This window comes from Felis catus, chromosome C2 (assembly GCF_018350175.1).
Source record: "Felis catus isolate Fca126 chromosome C2, F.catus_Fca126_mat1.0, whole genome shotgun sequence".
In the NCBI taxonomy this organism is placed as follows: domain Eukaryota; kingdom Metazoa; phylum Chordata; class Mammalia; order Carnivora; family Felidae; genus Felis; species Felis catus.
This window is the reverse complement of record NC_058376.1, coordinates 52,777,502-52,798,804: the sequence shown is the minus strand read 5'-3', so window position 1 is coordinate 52,798,804 and position 21,303 is coordinate 52,777,502. Positions and strand designations below refer to the sequence as shown.

The window sequence follows — 21,303 nt, the reverse complement described above, 5'->3', positions numbered from 1 at the left end:
TTAAAAATTGTGTATGTGATTAGGAAACATCACCAATGGCTCCGTGTACATGTTTTCAAAACCTCTATATATTTTCCTATAATTCCAAATTTTATGCGGTGAAATTGTGTTCTTTATAATGAGAAAAAAAGTGGAATGGTGAAAACACAATTGTAAAGATATAAGGAGATGAGCACTAAAGTCAGTAAAACTTATTTATTATGGTGAACAGTCGGACAACATGTGTGACCCTAAACTTTTAAACCTACTTTGTACTACTTTTTCTCTTATTATTTATTTCTGTATTTGACATGTTCTCCAGATCAAGATGAAAAAAATTTATGTTAAATTCTAGAATTTACTACTTTTTCTCTTATTATTTATTTCTATAGTTACCATGTTCTCTAAATCAAGAGGCAAAAAATAAAAATTTATTACATTCTAGAATTTTGTGCTAATGGTCAGAATTAATAACTATAAATAATCCAAATGACAGTTTTGACGCCTGAACGTATTGTAAGACATTAGTCTAATTATTTGTTTAGATACTTGAATTTGTTTAGACCTGGTAGTGAGAGCTATCTAGCACTGTCTAGGACAAAATAAGAACTAAAGATGGGGAAACTTTGGTTTAAAAATATCTCTAGTAGAATTATCTCTTGGTAGTGAAGATGAGCAAACTTTGGACTTTTGAAGATGTAATAGATTGCATTTTATCACCTCTGTATCAAAGAGTCAATACTCCTAACTGTATCGTCCAAATAAAAATTCAATGTTTTGTAGCAGCTTTTATTTCATATTTCATTTAATTTTATTATCCCATAAAGTCTCCACAAAATAGATTTAACCTTATTTTTTAATCTACAGGTAACAATATTAACAAGTGGGTGATTTGTGCAAGACTATATGACATTTTAAAGTTCTAGCTGAAATTCACATATTATATATGGAAAATATATGTGTAGGAAATCGGATTATATGTTTAATTATATGGTTATTTTTTAATTATGTGGTTATTTCTTTTAATAATCAGTTGACTTTAGAACTTTAGTTTGAGTGGTAGCCACATCTGAAATTCACATATTCCAATTCCCTAGCAACAAAATACTTAACTGTTATTATTCAGGATTAAATAAATGTTTTCCTACTCTTCTACTTGAGGTTTTATGTACATGTATTAAGTCTGCATTTCTATACAGAATGGAGATTGTAGTGATTATGAGGAATGCTGAGCAAATCAGTAAGAGGTGGATAAGTTTGCATAGTTCATAGATTTAGAATTTAAATCCTAGCCAGAGAATAAGTTCCAGGTTTGTTGTATGTTGTTGTTTTCCCCAATAACTCCCTTTATCACACATCAGAAGAGAAAGATATATGGCCTGAGTGATCTTGGGATGGGGATTAGATCTGTAGAAGAAGATAGGAGGAAGAGCTGAGGGGAATGTCCGATTGTAGAATCTATTTGGAAAATAATATTGATCTGTAGACTAAATATGACTGGCCATATGCCTTTGTCACAGCTCAGCTCTAGAGGCATTTGTTGTTCCTACCTATACAAGGGGAAATTCTGATACTGTAGAATCAAAGTCCTTTAAAAGACCATTAAATATTCAAATATTATATAGAAATAGAGGTGTAGTTAAAGGAGAAATAATTTTGGGTCCACATTAAATCAATCTAATCTGTGCTTCTCTTTATTGTCAGACAGGCAAAAAGGACCCACTTTCTATTCTTTACATTGCATTAATCACTTTTGATGTCATAAATTTTTAATGTCTCATCTAAGAATTTAATTATGGGCTGAGGTGTGAAACATTGTGTTAGGTATCTTTTCTCCTCAGACTATCAAATAGGAAGAAAAGAAAAATGACGGTTATTCAAATAAATTAAAAGGGGCCATTTATGTAACCATCTACTAAAAATATCTACTAAGAATGTTTACAAATGTTCATCATTAGTGTGAAATTTTACCAGCAACAAAAGTTAATGCAAAGTTTTAGTTTTAATGCAAATCTCTTAATTACAGATTTATTCATAGAGATAGTAAAAGGTTCAGCAAAGAGTAATGCATGATTATCTAAAGGGCATTATTAATTATCTTCTCTTACAAGGGGATTTTAATATAATTCAGGGGAACTCAGGAAAATAAATGAGTTATGTTGAATTTAGTCCACGTAATCACAAAGATGCAATATATTTTGTTTCTTCATATACAAATACATCTTCCATAAAATTCTTCTAACTAAGCCAACTTACAGATACTGTAATGCTTCAGAATGGATTAGTTTTTCAGGAAGACAGTATATCATCACCTTGAGAATACAGTATGACTTGTGCTTAGGCAAGGTCTGCTTCCACTTACATTCACAAAGCTGTTGAGAATGTGCTTATCTGGAGATATCTAAGGTTCAAGGTTATTGCTGCACTTGGTATGAATGTCTGTCCTGAGGATTTTTAGTATGCCCTTTCTATATCTAACAGTTCATTCACCACACATCAAATCCATCCCTTTATTTAAACATATTAGGAATTTGGTAACTGCTTAAATTTAGTAATTAAAGCAGAAGTCAAGGTCCAATAGTGATGGTGGGTTGTTGGCTGTATCAGAATTCTCTTTTTCAGGTATTGAGGGAAGCAGGAAGATAGTTGTGAAAGAAAAGTGCTCAGAGGAGCAGAGGTTTTATTCATAGGCAGTCTGCTATGTGTGCACCTAGCACTGAAAAATTTCCCTGCAAACAACTAAATGGATAAAGTGCTATGCGTTAATATTCTTTCTCCCTGTGTGTGTTTGTGTGTATATGTGTATGTGCATGTGTCTGTGTATGTAGTTTGGGATAGGAACTGTTAATAGTTTTGCTTCTTGAGTCTTTTTTGTAAAGGATAATAACCAGAGCAACAAAGCATTTTTATCAGGTAATGGTTTTGCTAATTCTCAGAGAATGTAATTTATCCTAATGGGAATTGTGGAGAATTAGAGGTCCTGTGACATTTCCTAACTCAAAATACTATGATGTTGTGATGTGCATAGTTTACATCAGGAATTCTTTCTGTTCTGTGTATGATCATTTTTGGATTGTTTTTAATCCAGAAGGTTCAAATTCCTGACCATCTGAGACTTCCATGGCTTTTTGCATAGAATTTTTATTTTGTTAAGAATCAATGGCTGCATTAGAATCAGTTTATTGTGACTACAGAGTTTCTACTTTTTCTCTTCTAATTTTAGTGGCAGTTAAGATTTTTTCCTTTTTTTGCTTCATCATAGGGTAAGACATATAAAAAAGAATCATGAAATTAGTAAAAAGAAAGAAAGGTTCTTAAAATTGTCATGTAAAATTATGGGTAAATTTATTGACCTATTTTAGTTACTTGGCACCCTTGAGAGAAAGAAGCAAAGAATTAGCAGTTTAGCAATGTCATGACAATATTCAGGCATATCTGAGGTATGGTCTAGAAGCTTTTGTAGCCACTCAAATTTATCTAAAAAGTCTTTACAATGGGGACTGTAACTTCCCACTCCTTTAAGTGTGGTCTGTGCACAGTGACTTCCTTGCAGAGAGTACAGTATGGACAGGGGGAGAAAAAGGGAGTAACTTTACAGTGAAGAAACCTTGACAGACAGTACCTTAGCCAGGTAATCAAGGTCAGCATCAACAGTGATGAATCATATTGATAGCGTGGACCCTTGATATGATGCTATTAAAATATTTGTTGACCTTCGTGGTCTTCCTTCAAAATCCCCATAACCTGAGTGTAATCATGAGAAAAACACCAGACAAACCCCTATTTTAGTTAATTAGCAAAAGCCTTACACAATGTACCTAAGTGTGGTTGTGAACAAAAATCTATCATCCCCTGTCGGATAAAGACAGAATGGCTGAATCTGTCTCACTATTGCCACAGTTTGAATTAAATCGTCAATTGTTGACATTGACTGCTCCTATAAAAATGACTGATAGAGGAAAAATGGGTTAACAACAGCTTAAAACTCTAAAAATAATAGCATTAGGAAATAGATGACTATCAAAGTATAGTAGGTGTAAAAATCAAGCCTAGATCTCCAAAGAGCTAGTAGCTTAGCCTTGAAAAGGAAACTGCCTGATATTTCATGACAATATTGTTTACCTTGATAAAGCTATTTGATTAGTTAGTATGATTTTTATACCAAATTGCAATCAAGTTATGTCACATTAAAAGAAAAATTACAAAATAAAAAGGGTTACATAGGTACAAATCAAAGTACTTCTTACTGGCTTTTTGATGCCATTTTATCTACCAGACAAAGTAGAAACCTGTTGTAGCAAATAAAAACTTGAGGCTTTCTTTTCCATGTGAAGTCCTACAGGAAAAAACAATTAGGCTGTTTTTATTTTAAATACACATTTTTATTTTTGAAACTCTGCCTGATTTAATTGGTTTGCAGGCAAGTATGCTCTGGATACATATTTTATATGGAACAAAATGACTTGTAAGTTCTAGCATATACTGTAAATTGAAGATTTAAGAAAATTCCATAGTACAGAAACCAAGAGCAATGTGCATCACTGCATTGTGTATTTCTGGTTTCCTCATAAACTGTGGATGGGCTTTTGCCGGAGATGTTTGCATTTGATTGGTTTTAAACTATGCTTTTGCTCTTCTTTTTTCCTAGACCCTTTCTGTAATATGCAGGAGAAACTTATCCATTTATTCTTTACGTAATATTGCCCTTGAGGGACAATGTGAGCGCTTGCCATCTATTAATCAGAGTAAACGGAGTTTATTTTAACAGATGTTCAATGGCAGACACCTTCTCGAAACCAAAGGTCTTCGTTAAGAACTGAAAGGCATACACTTTACACATCATATCACATGATCTTTGTCCTTCTCTATTCTAGTGCACTGACAGGCAGAATTCACCAGTTACATCACCAGGATCCTCTCCCCTTGCACAGAGAAGAAAGCCGCATCCAGATCCTCTCCAGATCCCACATCTAAGCCTGCCACCAGTGCCTCCTCGCCTGGACTTAATTCAGAAAGGCATAGTTCGGTCTCCCTGTGGCAGCCCCACTGGTTCACCAAAGGTAAACTGATTTTATTAGAAACACACAGAATGTAGGTGACAATTATTGATTGCTCAGGTTCCTTTGAATTCCATTACTTGTATTTCTTGGGCTCTCAATTGTTGATGAAGAACTCTGACATGTTCCTCATTTTGTTTGTGGTGAGCCCACTATCCTCTTTTTGCTTTATTACTATAAAAGTTGCACAATTACTCAGAGCATATGTCTGTAATAGTTCCCTGATTTGTAAAAATGCAGAGGAGAGTAAATCTAGTTATTCTGTAAAATGGATTTTGAAAATCATTATATGTATGAAAATAAATTGCATGCTTTTATTGAATGATATTTGACACTCATTTTCACAGTGTCCTGACAAGAAAAATGTGATGGGGGTATATTTGCATAAGGGCTTTAAGATGTGTGTTTCAGGGTGACTCACCTTCACCTGAAGGAATTAATTACAAAGAATTACAGTTTTTGCAAAGTAATTACATTACTCCTTAATATTAAAGATAGAATTCTGTGTAAATCTAAGCCCGCAGTTTATTTTAGTTTTGTGGAATTTTTTTTCCAAATTTGATTACAGCATATTTTGCTTTATCAAATATAAGATTTAAAAACTTAATTCCACTTGGTATATGCTTTAGAGTCTAAAATGAGTCAGAAGCACGACATTTTAGTAGTATTTGATCTCAGTTACAGTTAAGATCACGTTAAGATTTTTAGGTTTTAAGATCAGATTAAGACTTTTTTGGATGGTGTTTAGTCAGAATGGTGTGAACATAGAATTATGTAAACACATTCCCTTTTTCTGTACGATTTTCTAATCATAAAAACACAAAATCATTCGTCAGATGAACCATGTAAATAAAATCATAAAAAGCACATAGATTCAAGTGCATATATGTTCATATTTCCATATAAGAATTAGACCAATATTTTTCCATTTTAAGGATCCATAAAAATTCAAGTAAGTTTTATAAATAATGCTGCTCTATTGTGATTTTCCACTATTCTGGTAATAACTATAAAAGACAAGATCAGAGCAAGTTTTCCCCTTACTAGTTGCTTTATGTTGCAGTGGAAACACAAAAATGGCAGAACCTGTACTTTCAGTCCCTCAGAGATATTACAAATCAAGTTGCTCTTTGAAAAAGTAAAACAACAACAACTTTGATAGTTTTTTTTATGTCTCCTAAATTGTGTAAAAGTGTAAATAAACGACTAAATATTATTTTACTGTCAACCAGTCAAAATCATCATATAATTTTGAAGCCCTGCTACTTTTTCCTGTGTAGTGTTTATAGTCCTTAACATTTGAGTTTATGTATTCATCTTCTACAAAAAAAAAGTTCTAATGAGATATATTTACATAAGATTTTCATTAATTTTTAAAAATGTCATTAATTGATGATAAAAAGAAACATTAAAAGATGACACAGAAATCTAATAAAACTCCATTATGGCTTAGAAAACAAAGGCAATGGTAGACTAGTCCAGAAATCATGTTTCAGTGCATCAATAGTACAACTTCTAACTTGGGGCGCCTGGGTGGCGCAGTCGGTTAAGCGTCCGACTTCAGCCAGGTCACGATCTCGCGGTCCGTGAGTTCGAGCCCCGCGTCAGGCTCTGGGCTGATGGCTCAGAGCCTGGAGCCTGTTTCCGATTCTGTGTCTCCCTCTCTCTCTGCCCCTCCCCCGTTCATGCTCTGTATCTCTCTGTCCCAAAAATAAATAAACGTTGAGAAAAAAAAAAATTCAATAGTACAACTTCTAACTTATTTATTCTTCTATTGTATCTCTTCAGTCTTCTCCTTGCATGGTGAGAAAGCAAGATAAACCACTCCCCGCACCTCCTCCTCCCTTACGAGATCCTCCTCCGCCTCCACCTGAGAGACCTCCCCCAATCCCACCTGACAATAGACTGAGTCGTCACTTCCATCACGTGGAAAGTGTGCCTTCTAGAGACCAGCCAATGCCTCTTGAAGCCTGGTGCCCTCGGGATGTGTTTGGGAGTAATCAGTCGGTGGTGGGATGTCGACTCTTAGGGGATGGCTCTCCAAAGCCTGGAATCACAGCAAGTTCAAATGTGAATGGAAGACACAGTAGAGTGGGCTCTGACCCCGTGCTTATGCGGAAACACAGACGCCATGATTTGCCTTTAGAAGGAGCCAAGGTAAGAAATAAGCAAAGCAGAAGCTAACCAGGCTGCTCCAACTCTTCTGATAGGAGGTAGTGTGAAAGGTGGGGCAATGGTTTTTTGTTTTTTGCGGATTTTTGCCTGGTGTGGCACTTCCCTGAAGGTCTTTAATTATCTCCAAGTTATAAATAATCAGGAGCTCATTAAAACTTGAACTTAAAAGAAGTCAGGAAGAAGGTTCAGAGTAATGATTTAATTTTAATGTGAAGAGACTAGACACTTTGCCAAAGATTTATTTCACCTCCTCTTATTTCATCTGCCAAAACTTTTTCCTATTAATAACTTGTTGGTGGGAGAATCGGCACTATTGTTTTTTTTAAGCTGTCCTGGTTCTATCTAATCTGAAAAACAGTTGAATAATTATAGCGTGTCGTAAATCAGTCATTGGAATGGTTGCCAAGGACAGATGCCTTATGCATCCAGGTAAAATGAACTTCTCCCTTACATAAAAGCACCACTTCCAATCACTCTCACCAAGCAGGTTCTTTATCCATAAAACTGAAAGGCTGTCACACATATTGAGCTCTAGCTTGAAAGATATCACCACTATCATTTAAATACCCAGGAAAGAATTTAAGTGTACAGGGAACCAAAGAGGCAGCAGCAGAAATCAATGAGTTTAGAATTCTTGGTAGGCCCTTGATAGTTTCTGGTGTTTGCCTCCCTCCATGATATTTTTGGCTGTGAGATCAGATGCTTGCCGTCTTCCCTCAGCTGAAGGAGGCTTTGCCTCTTTTGAAGACTAATATTAAATTGATTCCTCTCTATTGACCTTTGTTATTTTAGGACAGTAATCAATTCCTTCAAAATAACGGTCTGCAGTTGGTGAGTTAACCGTATATTCAAGAACAGAAAGTGTGAAGTACGACACACATTCAGCTTCTGTGTGGTATATGCATGTGTGTGCACACACGTGTTTGTGTGTCATGGTTGGGTGATAATGGAAAGTTCATATGATAATATTTAACCTCAGTGATATTCTAGGGTCTCCAGGATAGGAAGACTCCAATGTCTAGTGTGGCATTCAGAAGAAAGGGGAAGAGTGGGGGGGTTTGCCATGACTCTGCCAGTGACTCACCTTGGTGAGTTCAGTCTCTCATCTTAGATATGAAGATCTCTAAAAGTTTCACTGAAGGTTATCTAAACGTGTAAATGGAAGAAAAAGTACGTACAAAAGCATTTTTAGTAATGTTCTCTGAAAATGGAATGCTTATCAAGCTCAAATGTATATTTCCACAACCTGGAATCTGGATTGGAGGGACCGGCTGTTTTTTTTCATTTTTTGTTTTTTGGGTTTTTTGCATAATTTCTTTTTCCTTTCAACCTCTATTACTTTTCATTCATACATGATCATGCTTGTCTTGAGAAGTGTCAGAACAGGCTCTGACGTGAATTGAATGGTTATATCTCAGCAACATATTACAATTTATTTCTTGAATGGATTGTGGAAATACTTATAATTATCTTAGCCAATTCAGTGAAGATCTCTTATTTTAGGGTTATTTTACATAATATGTTATACAGTTTTAGCACGAATATAAACCTGTCCTTCTAAGCCCTAGAACACTGGATGTTAATTTTGTATGGAAGGTTACCATTTTTTAAATTGAGGTTATAATTTCTTAGGCTATAGGTATGAAATTTTACTTTATTAATTATAGGTATGAAATATTAATAGTGACTTCAGTTATGAAGATTCCTTTAAATGTTTTCTATCCAAACTTTCATATCCTGATCATTGATACATGTTACTATCCCAGAGAACATTGAGTAAATTGCAAAATATCTCTTACAGAAAGCTGGATTTTAATCTTGTTTAGTTCTGGCTAAATAACCCTCATTAAGATTCTTTAAGGTCTAATCTCATATGTTGTGTGTATTACTAATGCAGTGCTTATACTCTGTAAGCTAATTTCATGTTACAACAACTAGACATGAAGTGTTTTTTGTTTTTTTTTTTAATGTTTTATTTTTGAGACAGGGAGAGACAGAGCATGAACAGAGGAGGGTCAGACAGAGGGAGACACAGAATCTGAAACAGGCTTCAGGCTCTGAGCTGTCAGCACAGAGCCCGACGCGAAGCTCGAACTCACAGACCGCGAGATCATGACCTGAGCCGAAGTCGGCCACTTAACCAACTGAGCCACCCAGGCGCCCCTAGACATGAAGTTTTAACCAAAATGAAACTTATAAGCTTTATGACTTCAGTCTAGTTGTTCAACTTCTAAGGTGGATTATAAAGAAGGATTTATATGTAGTTAATGTAATAAATACTATGAACTAGATGTCTCCTCTTTTTCTCTTTTATTGTCTTTACAAAGGAACTTCAGTAGACTGCAAGGTACATCATAATTTACATAAAGTAGAAAAAGCCTCACTCCTCTCTTTTCACTCCGGAGGAGTAAGAGGCTGGCTTCAACTAACTAACATCTAACAGAAGACTGAGTCCATCCTGGGACTTGTGCTTCTCAGTTTCTTTGATCCTGCCTTGGACTTTTCTCGCCTTGTTAATCTTTGCATGTCCTCCATCCAAACTGACTTAATTTCACATTTCTAAGTGTGTTCTTTGTGCGAGACCCTTCTGATGTTCAAGGATGACCAGAATCCCAGTGTTCTCTTCCCTTTCAAATTTAGCAATGTTTTGTAGCAGAGGAACTGTTCGGCCCCTTCAGGCAGAAGGAAAATGATAAGGATAAAGCAAACCCGATAGCTGCATTTCAACATTACTAAAAATCTTATCAATACAGATCAACCAGGCTCTGGAATCAGAACTGAGTTTTACTTCCTGCTCTAGAATTTGCTGGCTTTGTGGATGCAAACAACTTCCTACACCTTTGTCCCAAGTCCACTTATTTTTCTTACCTTTTTTTGTAATGAATAGATTTGTTTAGAACATAAGAAGTATTTTTTTTTATTTTAAATTCCAGTATAGTGTTAATACAGTGTAATATTAGTTTCAGGTGTACAATATAGTGATTCAACACTTCCATGCACCAGCTGGTGCTCATCGCCACAAGTGCTCTCCTTAGTCCCCATCATGTCTTTCCCCCATCCCCCCACCCCCCTCCCCTCTGGTAACCATCAGTTTGTTCTCTTTAGTTAAGAGTCTGTTTCTTGCTTTGTCTGTCTTATTTTTCTTACTTTATGAAGTGGAAGAATAATAGTACCTAGTATCTTGGGAAAATAATCACTCTCCAAATATCTAAATCTTCATACACCTCAGGTCTGGAATAAAACCAAAAGTAACAACTAGACACGAAGTAGCAGTATAAGTTGTAACACTCGACATCCTCCTTCAAAATAGTTGTCTTTTCTTTTTTATAAATTTAAAACCAAAACCATCATCTCTGTCTCTCTCTCCTCTCATTTTATTTAGCATAATTCCTCATGAGCCCTTGGTAAGCACTTGATTGTTAAGTTAGTACAGTACTGAAGCTGATGATAGACGCAAGAGAGTGTATGTGTGCTGGGTTTGTGTGGGTGAGGGCAGGGCAGGAGAGGGCTTGGAGGAAGAGAACACCCGTGACATACAAGGAAGAAAAACAGTTGTTGGTGTTTTTTTTTTTTTAATTTGTTTTCATGTAATTTATTTTTGATAGAGAGAAAGAGTACAGGCAGGGGAAGGTCAGAGAGAGAGGGAGACCCAGAATCGGAAGCAGGCTCCAGGCTCTGAGCTGTCAGCACAGAGCCTGATGCAGGGCTCGATCCCATGAACTGCGAGATCATGACCTGAGCCAAAAGTTGGACACTTAACTGACTGAGTCACCCAGGTGCCCTCCACCTTTTTTCTTTTTTTTAAGAAAAACAGTTTTTAATGTATTTTTCCAGCACTGGCCTTCAGCCAAAGGTAGAATATAATCTCCTTGTTTAAAATAGGATTTCTTTTCCTCCTGTTTTTAATGAGAATGGTAAATGTTACAATGTATCCTTACCCTCCATAGCTATTACCTAGTATGCAGTTTTTAAAACATTTTATCATGGGAATAAAGGGCATGGGGATCTAGATATCTGGAAGTTGATGTACCTTCACATAACCCATCAGTCTCCCCAATTAATTGTAAGCAAATGCATTCTTGTGTGAAATAGGAGCAACTATCCTTTAGACTTATTTTCATTAGAGGTAATACTTCAAATTAAACATCATCTTCCCATTTTAAAGATAAGAAATCCAAATAAGCACCAAATGTTTACATTAGAATGAAGTGTACCTGTGGAATACCTACCATAAGGGAATTCATAAAATGGACACCCTGTACATGAAGTGACACCTCGCTCTCCTTCATCATGTGTCCTCTGTCCCTGTGCCACTTCCCATCATCCACTAGAGGCATTTGCCCTTTTGATTTGCATCTTCGCTTGGCAAATGGTAAGGACGGCAAGAGTAAATTCTACTGCATTTCCTACTTGTACAGAGCTGTTAGGGAAACAGCTGTCCAGCTCATCGTTAAAATGAAGTGTAAGAATTCCCTGTGACTTGCATCAACTCCCTATCCCCCCACCCCTACCTTGTGTGATCAGATTAGCTAAAGTAATCCTTTACTTTTAACATGAATCTGCAAGCTAAGAATTACTAGGTTTATTTATCTTGTATTATTGGTAAGAGATTTCTTTCCTATAATACTGTTTCCTTTCTCTGAAATTCTTGCGTTCTAGAAACCTGTCCCTTAATAGGACACCTGTCCCTTAATAAGTATTTTGTTGGCTAGATACTTACTGTTGTTGGTTTGTTTTAATTAGCTGAGGTGAAAATATTTGCATTAAAATGCTTTAAAACATCATTGGAAACTTGAGATTTATCTACTTAGATCTAGATGCTAACGTTGTGTTAAGCTATCTTTATTGGTTTCTCTCGAAAGGTTAAGAATACTGCTGTTTCTAATGTGATAAAAACTATCTCTGACTTGTTATGTTACTTCAAGTGACATTATTCTAAAATGACCCTGTGTACAATAATCTTTTGAAGATGCTGCTAGATAAATGCATCGAAAGATTCCCCTTTTTTTGAGATTGTGGCTTTTGCTCTTTTGGTGGAGAGGCACATGTTTATGTGAATGACCTCAAACTTATCTCTAAATCTCAAGGGCTGTCTATCAAGAAATAAGTCCTCTATGTTCACTGGCTTCATTGCCAATCTGATGGTGTAGAAGGACAAACTATAGTGATATTTTTGGGGTAGATTTTGTGTGGGTTTACATGTGTGGGATAGGGAAAAGGGGTTGTGTTTGGGGTTTTGTACAGATAAAAAGGTTTGTCTTAATTGTGCTACGATTATCACAAATGTGTTCCCTGAATCTCAAGGATCCCAAACACCTTAAGCTTAATATTTAGACAACAGTTGAATCATAAGACATTTCAAACTTCCAAGATTAGTAACAAATGCTGTCTTGAGGCATATAGAAAAATATTAATCTAGGATAACCTAGAATTTATAGTAAATTGTGTGATAACTCAGATTAAACTTCTTCCATAAGCCCAAACTTACCTTAATGTCTCCTCATTCTTCAACCTCCTTTAGCTGTAAGAGTACTTAGGATGTTCAAGACAGCATGGGAAATACAAAATGAATAAAGCACAGTGTCGTGTGGTGAGAATGAGACAGGTGTATGATTAACTAAAAGATAAGGCGTAAGAGAAGCGTTCAGAAAATACAATATGGGATCCTCAAGAAGGAAAAAAAAATCAAATTGAGATGCAGTGTAAAAGAAGGAATAAAGAAAGCTGCACACAAGAAGGTCACTGGCTATAGACATGAAAAGATTAGTAGGTGTTTTTATAGACACGACAGGAAGGAACCGCATGAGGTTAGAGAAAATATGCATAGCGAAGGAAGTCCATTTTCAATGGATAGAATAGAGAGAGAGAAAATAGGCAGGATAGGTGAAATTATGGCAGTGTAGATTCTAACCAATAATACGGAGTCTTGAATTCTATACTATGTTGTCTTTAATTTGTTAGGAAAGAGGTCTTAAAGGTTTTTTTGTTGTTTTTGTTTGTTTTTCTATTTTTTTGGCAGAGGAGTAATAGTATCAGAATATTTAAGTTGGTAGTAATTTCAGTGGAATTGCGGTAGATTTGGGACAGAAGAAAAAGTTGTTTCCTCAGTTGAATAAAGAAGGCCTGAATCTGTGGGGTTTCAGTGCGAACTGCTTCAGTCGATGGCTATCCATCCGCACATTTGAGGAATTATTGTTTTCTCCTATTTTTAAACAGGCTTTTCAAATCTCCAGAGAACATAAAATATTTATTTTTAGCCCAACTTGTAATTTATTGCACTCCCTCAGGTAGCGGCAGCTAAAATGATTAAGTCTAGTGAAGTGGGTACAGGTGGGAACATGGAATTCAGAATGAAACCGTGTTTAGGATCTGTTTTATCATAGTGTAACTATAAGAGCGCGTCGAATGAGGGAGCCGCGCAAAGGAGACGTTGGAACTCTAGCACAGGTCCTAGATTTTAGAGTGAAACTTCAATGCCATAAGATTCAGATTGTGTAACTTTGAAATGCAAATATTGATGTATTTCAAATGTATTCTTTAAACCATGTTTCTTATTTTAAGTTGATAGAGAAGGTATGGGCTTTTCAATTTTGCATTCTAGAGCTTCAGCAGCATTTTAGAAATACGGGGGGAGGAAAAGAAATTGGTAGGTCATTGATGGGGCTTTAGGGCTATTCAGGTTACATTATAGCCTTTTGCTCCAACTTAAGCCTATCCTTTAAATATGAATTCGTAAGAGTTGAGGTGAGTGCCCCATGATAAAACCCTAATAATTACTTAAAGATTTTAAAATAGGTTTAATCTTTTTTGTATGTGTGTGAATATGTCTATATGAAGTTATTTTCTCTTTTTTTAATTGCCTTATTTCAAGTTCTCGGATTAGTCACAAGCGCTGTTGCTCAGTCCCTGTAGTGTAACTGAGAAACCTGGGAATCAGAATTTCTGATTCTGATTAACAAAACACTGGTTCTCTGCCAGTACCTTATGAGCAAGGTAACCGTTTTAGTTAGTGATGTTCACACTGAAAATTCTGGTTAAAATTGCACGTGCTCTGAAAGAGCAGGCGGGCTCTACTTCCCAATAGTGTTGATGCTTCAGCCTTGAAAGATGAAAGGCATTTCTGTAAGGTTTTTATCAAGAAGTTTAAAAATGTTCTCTTAACCCCAGAGAGATATAATTTAGAACACTTTTATTTGGGAGAATTGAAATAAGAATTGCACTGGTACTGCTTTTTCTTCCCTGAATCCTATGGAGAATGGTAACTTTTCAATAAAAACTGATGGTTATTTGGGGAATTTCACCATCTGTGTATCAAGCTGTGTGTATCTGTTTTATAGAAATTATAGTACGCATTCCTTCTCAATGTGTTTAAGAATCGTGTTGTATTATACTTTTTACATATAACTTGGTGTTCCTTTGGGTGGTGGTGGTGAATAATCACTATGGTGCAACTGACTCCTAAGTAAATTATATGATATTGCGCTTGTTTAAATAAACAGAAATTACATATTCTTTTCAAAATTATAGGTTTTCTAAGAGCTTCTACTGTTTTAAGGTCCTCAAGAAGTTAAATTCTAAATGAACCCTTGGATTTCCTTTCAGGTCTTTTCCAATGGTCACCTGGGAAGTGAAGAATATGATGTTCCTCCCCGGCTTTCTCCTCCTCCTCCAGCTGCTGCCCTTCTCCCTAGCATCAAGTGAGTTTTACTGAATTTGCAGAGCATCTCTCCATGCATACGGATATGGTAAATAGTCGATATGAGGTACTCAATACAGAAAGTACAAGGTGAATAGAAACACATCAATAAAAGTGATTCAGCCAGATTTATAAAGTACCAGAAATCAAGGTCCTTCCTGATTCCTTGCTGGTAACCACAGCATATGTGATACTTACCTAAACTCTGAGGTTGCATATGGAACAACAGGGAGAGAGAACTTGAGTCTTCTTTGTATCTAAGAAGAAGACAGAGCAGGGGCGCCTGGGTGGCTCAGTCAGTTAAGCATCCAACTTCAGCTCAGGTCATGATCTCACGGTTCATGAGTTCGAGCCCCACATCAGGCTCTGTGCTGACAGCTCAGAGCCTGGAGCCTGCTTTGGATTCTGTGTCTCCGTCTCCCTCTCTCTGCTCCTCCCCCACTCATGCTCCGGTGGTCATTCTCTCTTGCTCGCTCTCTCTCTCTCTCTCTCTCTCTCAAAAATAAAAATAAAAATAAAGAGGACAGAGTAGCATGGTGCACTTTCCCCTCAATTTATCTCTCTTCCCAAGTGGTGTCACATTTATCCCAACTATCCAGTGTGATATCAGAAAATAATCTTTGATTCTTTCAATTTTCACAATTTCTGAATCCATTCAGCCAGTAAGTCCTATTTGCTTGTTCTTTTGAAGTTTTTTATAGTCAGCTAATCTTCCCTGTTGCCTCATAGCTGGATGTCTGGAAGAACAGGCATGATGGATGATGTGTTATGATTTTAGAATTAATATCAATGGATTTTAAAATGCATTAACTGAAAAATAAGTTAACCTGGGTTATCTCATTTGAAAAATGGGGACACAAGAAGCACATTAGGCAGTTAGTTAATATAGGTACCCAAGTCAAACCAGGATAAAACCAAGTCTCCTGATTCCAATTTTTCCACTCTTTATATTAAATCAGGCTACCTGCCTTTTCTCCAATATATTTTGTTTACACAGCTGAATTGTTTTAATTCTGCTTTCCCCAGATCAGTTTCCTGCTCAAAACCCAGCATTGTTTTTTTCTTTCCTTTTAAGTTAATCTATGCTCTTCTGCTAGCAGTAAGATCCACAGAATTTTACCCAACTAAAATATTGTTCAGTAATTCCTATTGTTTCCCCTCCAATCTTGTCTTGATTTTTTTTTTCTTGGCTTTGTGAATTTTTAAGCTGCTTCCTCCTATGCACCACCTTTTCAGAATCTTTATTCTATAGGTCCATGTCTCAGGCTCTGTTTCTTTATGAAAACTTCTCTGACTTCTTCATTCATAATGATAAAAAGTGGTAAGACTAATTCTCAGTCTTCTTCCTACAGTTTATTGTCTACATTTAATTATGTACTCTGCTCCACTGTTTTCTAATTTTAAAGTGCTTCTTCACATTAAAAAAAAGGTTATAAGGTTTTGAGAGCAAAATATTTTTCTTGTCCTTTCTGATTCTTCCCTAACACTTTACTGTTTTTGCTGTGTGGTGCATATATCACAAATATGTCGTTACTTGGTTGATTATCGGGTAAGATCCTCACTTCCAACTGAAAGTCTTAGAGCATTTACTCCTTTCTCTGCTGGTCACTGAGATCCCCTATACATATGGATGCAAAAGAAGGATAAGCTAAACCCAGCCCCTGAAGTTTGCACTCTACTCTAGAAAATAAAATTAACACACATGAAACCTCTGGAGAACATTATGTTGACTTGTACAATTCTAGTTGTTAGTTTTTACTTTCACTTGGAGGAAAGACTCTTACAGACCTTGGAAGTCAAGGATGTTTCATAAAGAGATGGAAATGTCCTGAGTCATGGAAAATAAGCACAGTTCAAAAAGGGAGCAGATGAGAAGCAGCAAGAGTGTGAAGTTTGCCATCTTTCAGGGGACAGTGGGAAACTAAGCTCATTGGAGCATTCTCCACTGGTAACTTTTCTGGGAACTGCCAGATAATGTAGCTGACATAAAAGTTGGAAGCAAATACACATATTCTGTATAGTAGGCTCTAAATCAGTAAGAACATATGATATCATAGCCTCAGATGGACTCTGAATATATGTAATAAAATATCTTAAGTTCAATCAATTCTGATAATTCAGAGAACGTCAGAAACAAAGTAAATAAAACCTTGCCAATTAGGTTAAATTTTCACGTTCTGTTTATTAAATTCATGTTGGCAAGTGAGATAAGCAGAGGTTGCAGTTTGCTTCGTATGTATTTTAGTTACATGTTTCTCCTATAAAGTAAAAATAATTCATAGTGTAATGTATTGACATTTTTCTAGTACTTCAGTTTGTAAGTCCTTGTAAGTATATTTTCTCTCCATTTATTCTTGATTTTTCCCTCAGAAACAGTGCAGTTGCTTTACTTAAACAGAGAAATACTTAATGCAGATTTAACAGCAAATTAGTTTTGTTTTGCATGCTGCAAATTAACCATAGTTAACAATGCAAGGGTTGACTTTTCATTGCACATTTATCTCTTCAATTTTTTTATTCTGACTATATGGGTGGCATTTGTTCATTGTATAAAATATGGAAACTAGAAATGACAAAAATTTAACAAATATGTAAATTCGAGCATCTACATACTCCAAATATCCATGTCCAGAGTTTCAACATTTTGACATTTTTAGACTTTTTTTTACATGACATAGATTATATTATAGAGATAATTTCCATGCCCTTCTTTGTTACTTAATATTTTAGTAGGCATTTTCCGTAGTCGTTTATGGAGTGTCTTATTATGAAACCAGCATGGAATTCTGAAGTGAACATTAAAATTAAATCAGACTTGGTCTCAGACCTGACTCCAGCATATTAAATATTTGTCTTGTCTTTGAACAAAGTAACTTCTCAGGGCCTCGCTTTCTCTATCTGATAAATGAAAGAGTGTTTATCTTAAATGATCTCCAAATTCGTTTTGGCTTCAACTTTTTAGATTCTATGCAATGATTTTTTAAGGGATGCTCATCTATAATGCTGACTTACATGAAATATTTGGCAGCTTAAATGTTCATTTGTGGCTCGTTGTGTCTCATTGCTGAAGCCAGCGTGAGTTGGATTACTGCTCTAGTTTTGCGTTTGTTTGTTATGTTTGATCTATCTGGGCCTCATTAGAATGTAAACCAGGGTACAGTGAGGAATAGACCCTTAGTACTGGAGGGGCGTAGAACAGAGGTCTCAGCAAATAGGGACGAAATGGGATGTTGGATGTTCAAGTACCTAGTTCTATGTTAGACTCTTACTGCATGTTTCAAAATAAGTCCAAAGCAAAATCACAAATTACTACCCAGACTTTTGCAGTTCTCACAAACGTTGAGACCCTCAGTGTTGAATTCAGGAAAGTCACAGCTAGCATTTACCTTTAAATGTACTTTGTATTGTTATAAATATTTACTAAAGAGTAAAAAGTTATTTGATGTTACTCTGATCACCGTTTACTTAATATAAGAGGCTACTCTGTGATAGTTTTACTTTCTTGTAAAACTGTTTGCAATTTTATTGTATGACTTATGTTGAGACCTAGAAGAATTTATTTTTAAGAAATATCCTGTTTGTAGAAGAAAGCTGAAACTGTACTAGTATACATTGATTCGGTTTTTGGGTTTTTTTTTTTTTTTTAGTTTTTCTAAATGTTTCTATTTAATTAACATCATTGACATTTAGCTACAAATGTAAAATTTTAAATAAAAGCTTGAAACATGAGTGCCTACTATTTTCTAGGGGGAGAATGAAAAAAATCCTATGTGGTTTGTTTTTATTACATTTTTACTAAATTTTTACTAAATTATATTTGTCTTGAAATAATTTGGTTTTTTAAAATTTAAATGAAATCTGAAACAGTTAAAAAAAATTATTTCACTTGACACAAGATATTGACAAATAAACAGAAGAATTATTGCCAGTAATAATGGAATGATTATTTTCAAGTAAGATGTTCTAGAATGCAGATGAATGTCATTTTCTTTTTTCAGAAGAATATTTTGGGTGCCTTGTCTTTTAGAAATGCACCTTTTGTACTTTTGGAATATTAATCTTAAGCCTTCAAATGCATGCTGAACAAATATTATTTGATTAATACTTTTGTAAAAAAAAAAAAAAGTTTAGGGGCGCCTGAGTGGCTTAGTGGGTTGAGTGTCTGCCTTCGGCTCAGGTCATGATCTCACGGTCTGTGAGTTCGAGCCCCACGCCGGGCTCTGTGCTGTCAGTTCAGAGCCTGAAGCCTGTTCAGATTCTTTGTCTCCCTCTCTCTCTGCCCCATCCCCTACTTGCTCGTGTGTGCTCTCTTTCTGTAAGAAATAAATAAACATTAAAAAAAAAAAAAAGAAAGAAAGGTTTGCTGTTGGAGACGGTGGTGTTGATCACTGTTACCTGCTTTTCCAAACAGGTAAGGTGCTAATAACATTTTCAGTTCGGTGAATAGAGAATCCTAATTTTTGCCTGAGCTACTTCTTACTCAGTTGTGTGTAATAAGTGGAGATGCAGCATGAACTAGATAAATTCCCATCCTCACTGGAACTTGTGCTCTAGTTAGGAGAACAGAAAGTAAACAAATAATGATATTGTATTTTGTCAGGTAGTTGTAAGTGCTAGGAGGAAAAATAAAGCAGGGAAGGGGATAAATAGTATATGGAGGTTTATACTTTAGGTAAAGTCATCAGGAAAGGTAATATTTGACCAGAGCCTGAAAGCAGTAAAGGAGCAAGCCATGAGGTTATCTGGGTAAAGAGCATGAAAGCTAGACGACTCAAGTGTAGAAAAGGGAGGCACGTGAATCCCTTCAGCATGTTGAAGAGCAGCAAGGACAGTGTGACTAAAGTTGAATACGGTATTCAGGGGCTAAATAGTATACTGTCTTTAAAGCTAAGGTAAGAACTTTGGTTTGGTGAGTTTTAGAAAGTTTTGGTCAGCATTATGACATGATGCTGGTTTGCATTTTTAAGGAATTTCCCTGGCTGCTGTGTGAAGAATGGTCTTTGGGGAAGCAGGGAGACCAATGGAGAGTGCCGTCATCTGATGTGGTAGACCAGTCAGAGATGGTCAGGGCTCTGACTGGAGTAACGGTGATGGAGTTACTGGGTCAGCTTTGGGGTATATTTTGGTCCAGTGGTACCTGTTAATAAATTGAATATCTGTGAGGTATGATAGTGACGACTCTTCTTACATAAGTTTTTGGCTAAAGAAACCGAGTGAATGGTTGGTGCCATTTTCCAAAGTGAGGGAGACTGGAGAAGGAACAGATGTGGGAACAGGATAGAGGTGTAAAATGGAGACTGAGGGACCTGAAGAGTTTGGGATGCCTGTTACACACACACACACACACACACACACACACACACACACACACACACCTAAATTGAAGTGTTGAGGGAGCAATTAGACATAACATCCAAATATTATATTCAGGTAAATATTTCAGCAGGTACTATCTAAAGCCAACAAATTTATTTCTACATGTCAAATCACAAATTTAGTAGATTGGCTACGCTCTTAGGCATACGAATGTAACTCTGAGATTTTCAACAGTATACGAACTTACATATTAAAGCATTACCTTGAAGGAGACTATACCACTTACCCCTGCAATGTTGATTGTAAAAACATTATTGGTTCCTATCAAAATCTCCATTTATTACCAAATTGCTTCAGAAAATAAACTAGAAATGTAGTTTTGTGAATGTAACCTCAACTACTGCCACCCTCCAGAGTCACCAAAAAGGTCCACACTTCAAACATCAGCATCTGTGCATGTGAACGCACATGTGATTGTGGTTGTCTTTAAACAGTCTCCAGAATGGTCTATATGTAAATGTAAGTGTAAAACTATAAAGTTAGATGAATATGAATGAAATTATTTGGCAAACTCATGGGAGAGGGGAGAGTTTTGTTTTGTTTTGCTTTGTTTTTGACTAAGATTTGAAGACAGAGAAGAGAAAAAAGTACTAAGCCTTGGGAGACATTAATCCAAATATCACATTGTAATTTAAAACCACTGAAAGGGAATGAGCTTGATGGAAGTGTGTTATTTTGTATATGGTGCATACCAGGTCTCATTATTTGTGCTCAGTGTCAAAAGAGCAGGAAAACATATTCTGTTGTTATTCACCTGAGGATTCCTGTAGACTGAATGTACTTTGGTTTTACATGAATCCTTTTTATGCCCAATGATAAGAAATTATTATTGATTTAAGTATAAGACAAATATGGTAGAAAACTTTTCAATGGAAGATAAAGCTGTAATTAAGAGGCTACTCTATTTTTTTTTAATTTTTTTTTAATGTTTATTTATTTTTGAGACAGAGAGAGACAGAGCATGAACAGGGGAGGGTCAGAGAAAGAGGGAGACACAGAATCTGAAGCAGGCTCCAGGCT

At 35.9% G+C, this 21,303-nt stretch overlaps 1 protein-coding gene across 5 annotated transcripts in view; it reads left to right on the top strand.

Moving 5' to 3' along the window:
- Window positions 1–21,303, top strand: part of CBLB (Cbl proto-oncogene B) — a 223,763-nt gene that overhangs the window by 162,085 nt on the left and 40,375 nt on the right. For all 5 annotated transcript variants that reach the window (XM_006936020.5, XM_006936021.5, XM_019839645.3 and 2 more), the window contains 3 exons: window positions 4,854–5,039; window positions 6,825–7,193; window positions 14,814–14,908. In XM_006936020.5, coding sequence (XP_006936082.1) covers window positions 4,854–5,039; window positions 6,825–7,193; window positions 14,814–14,908 — 650 coding nt within the window. The remainder of the gene's footprint in view (window positions 1–4,853; window positions 5,040–6,824; window positions 7,194–14,813; window positions 14,909–21,303) is intronic.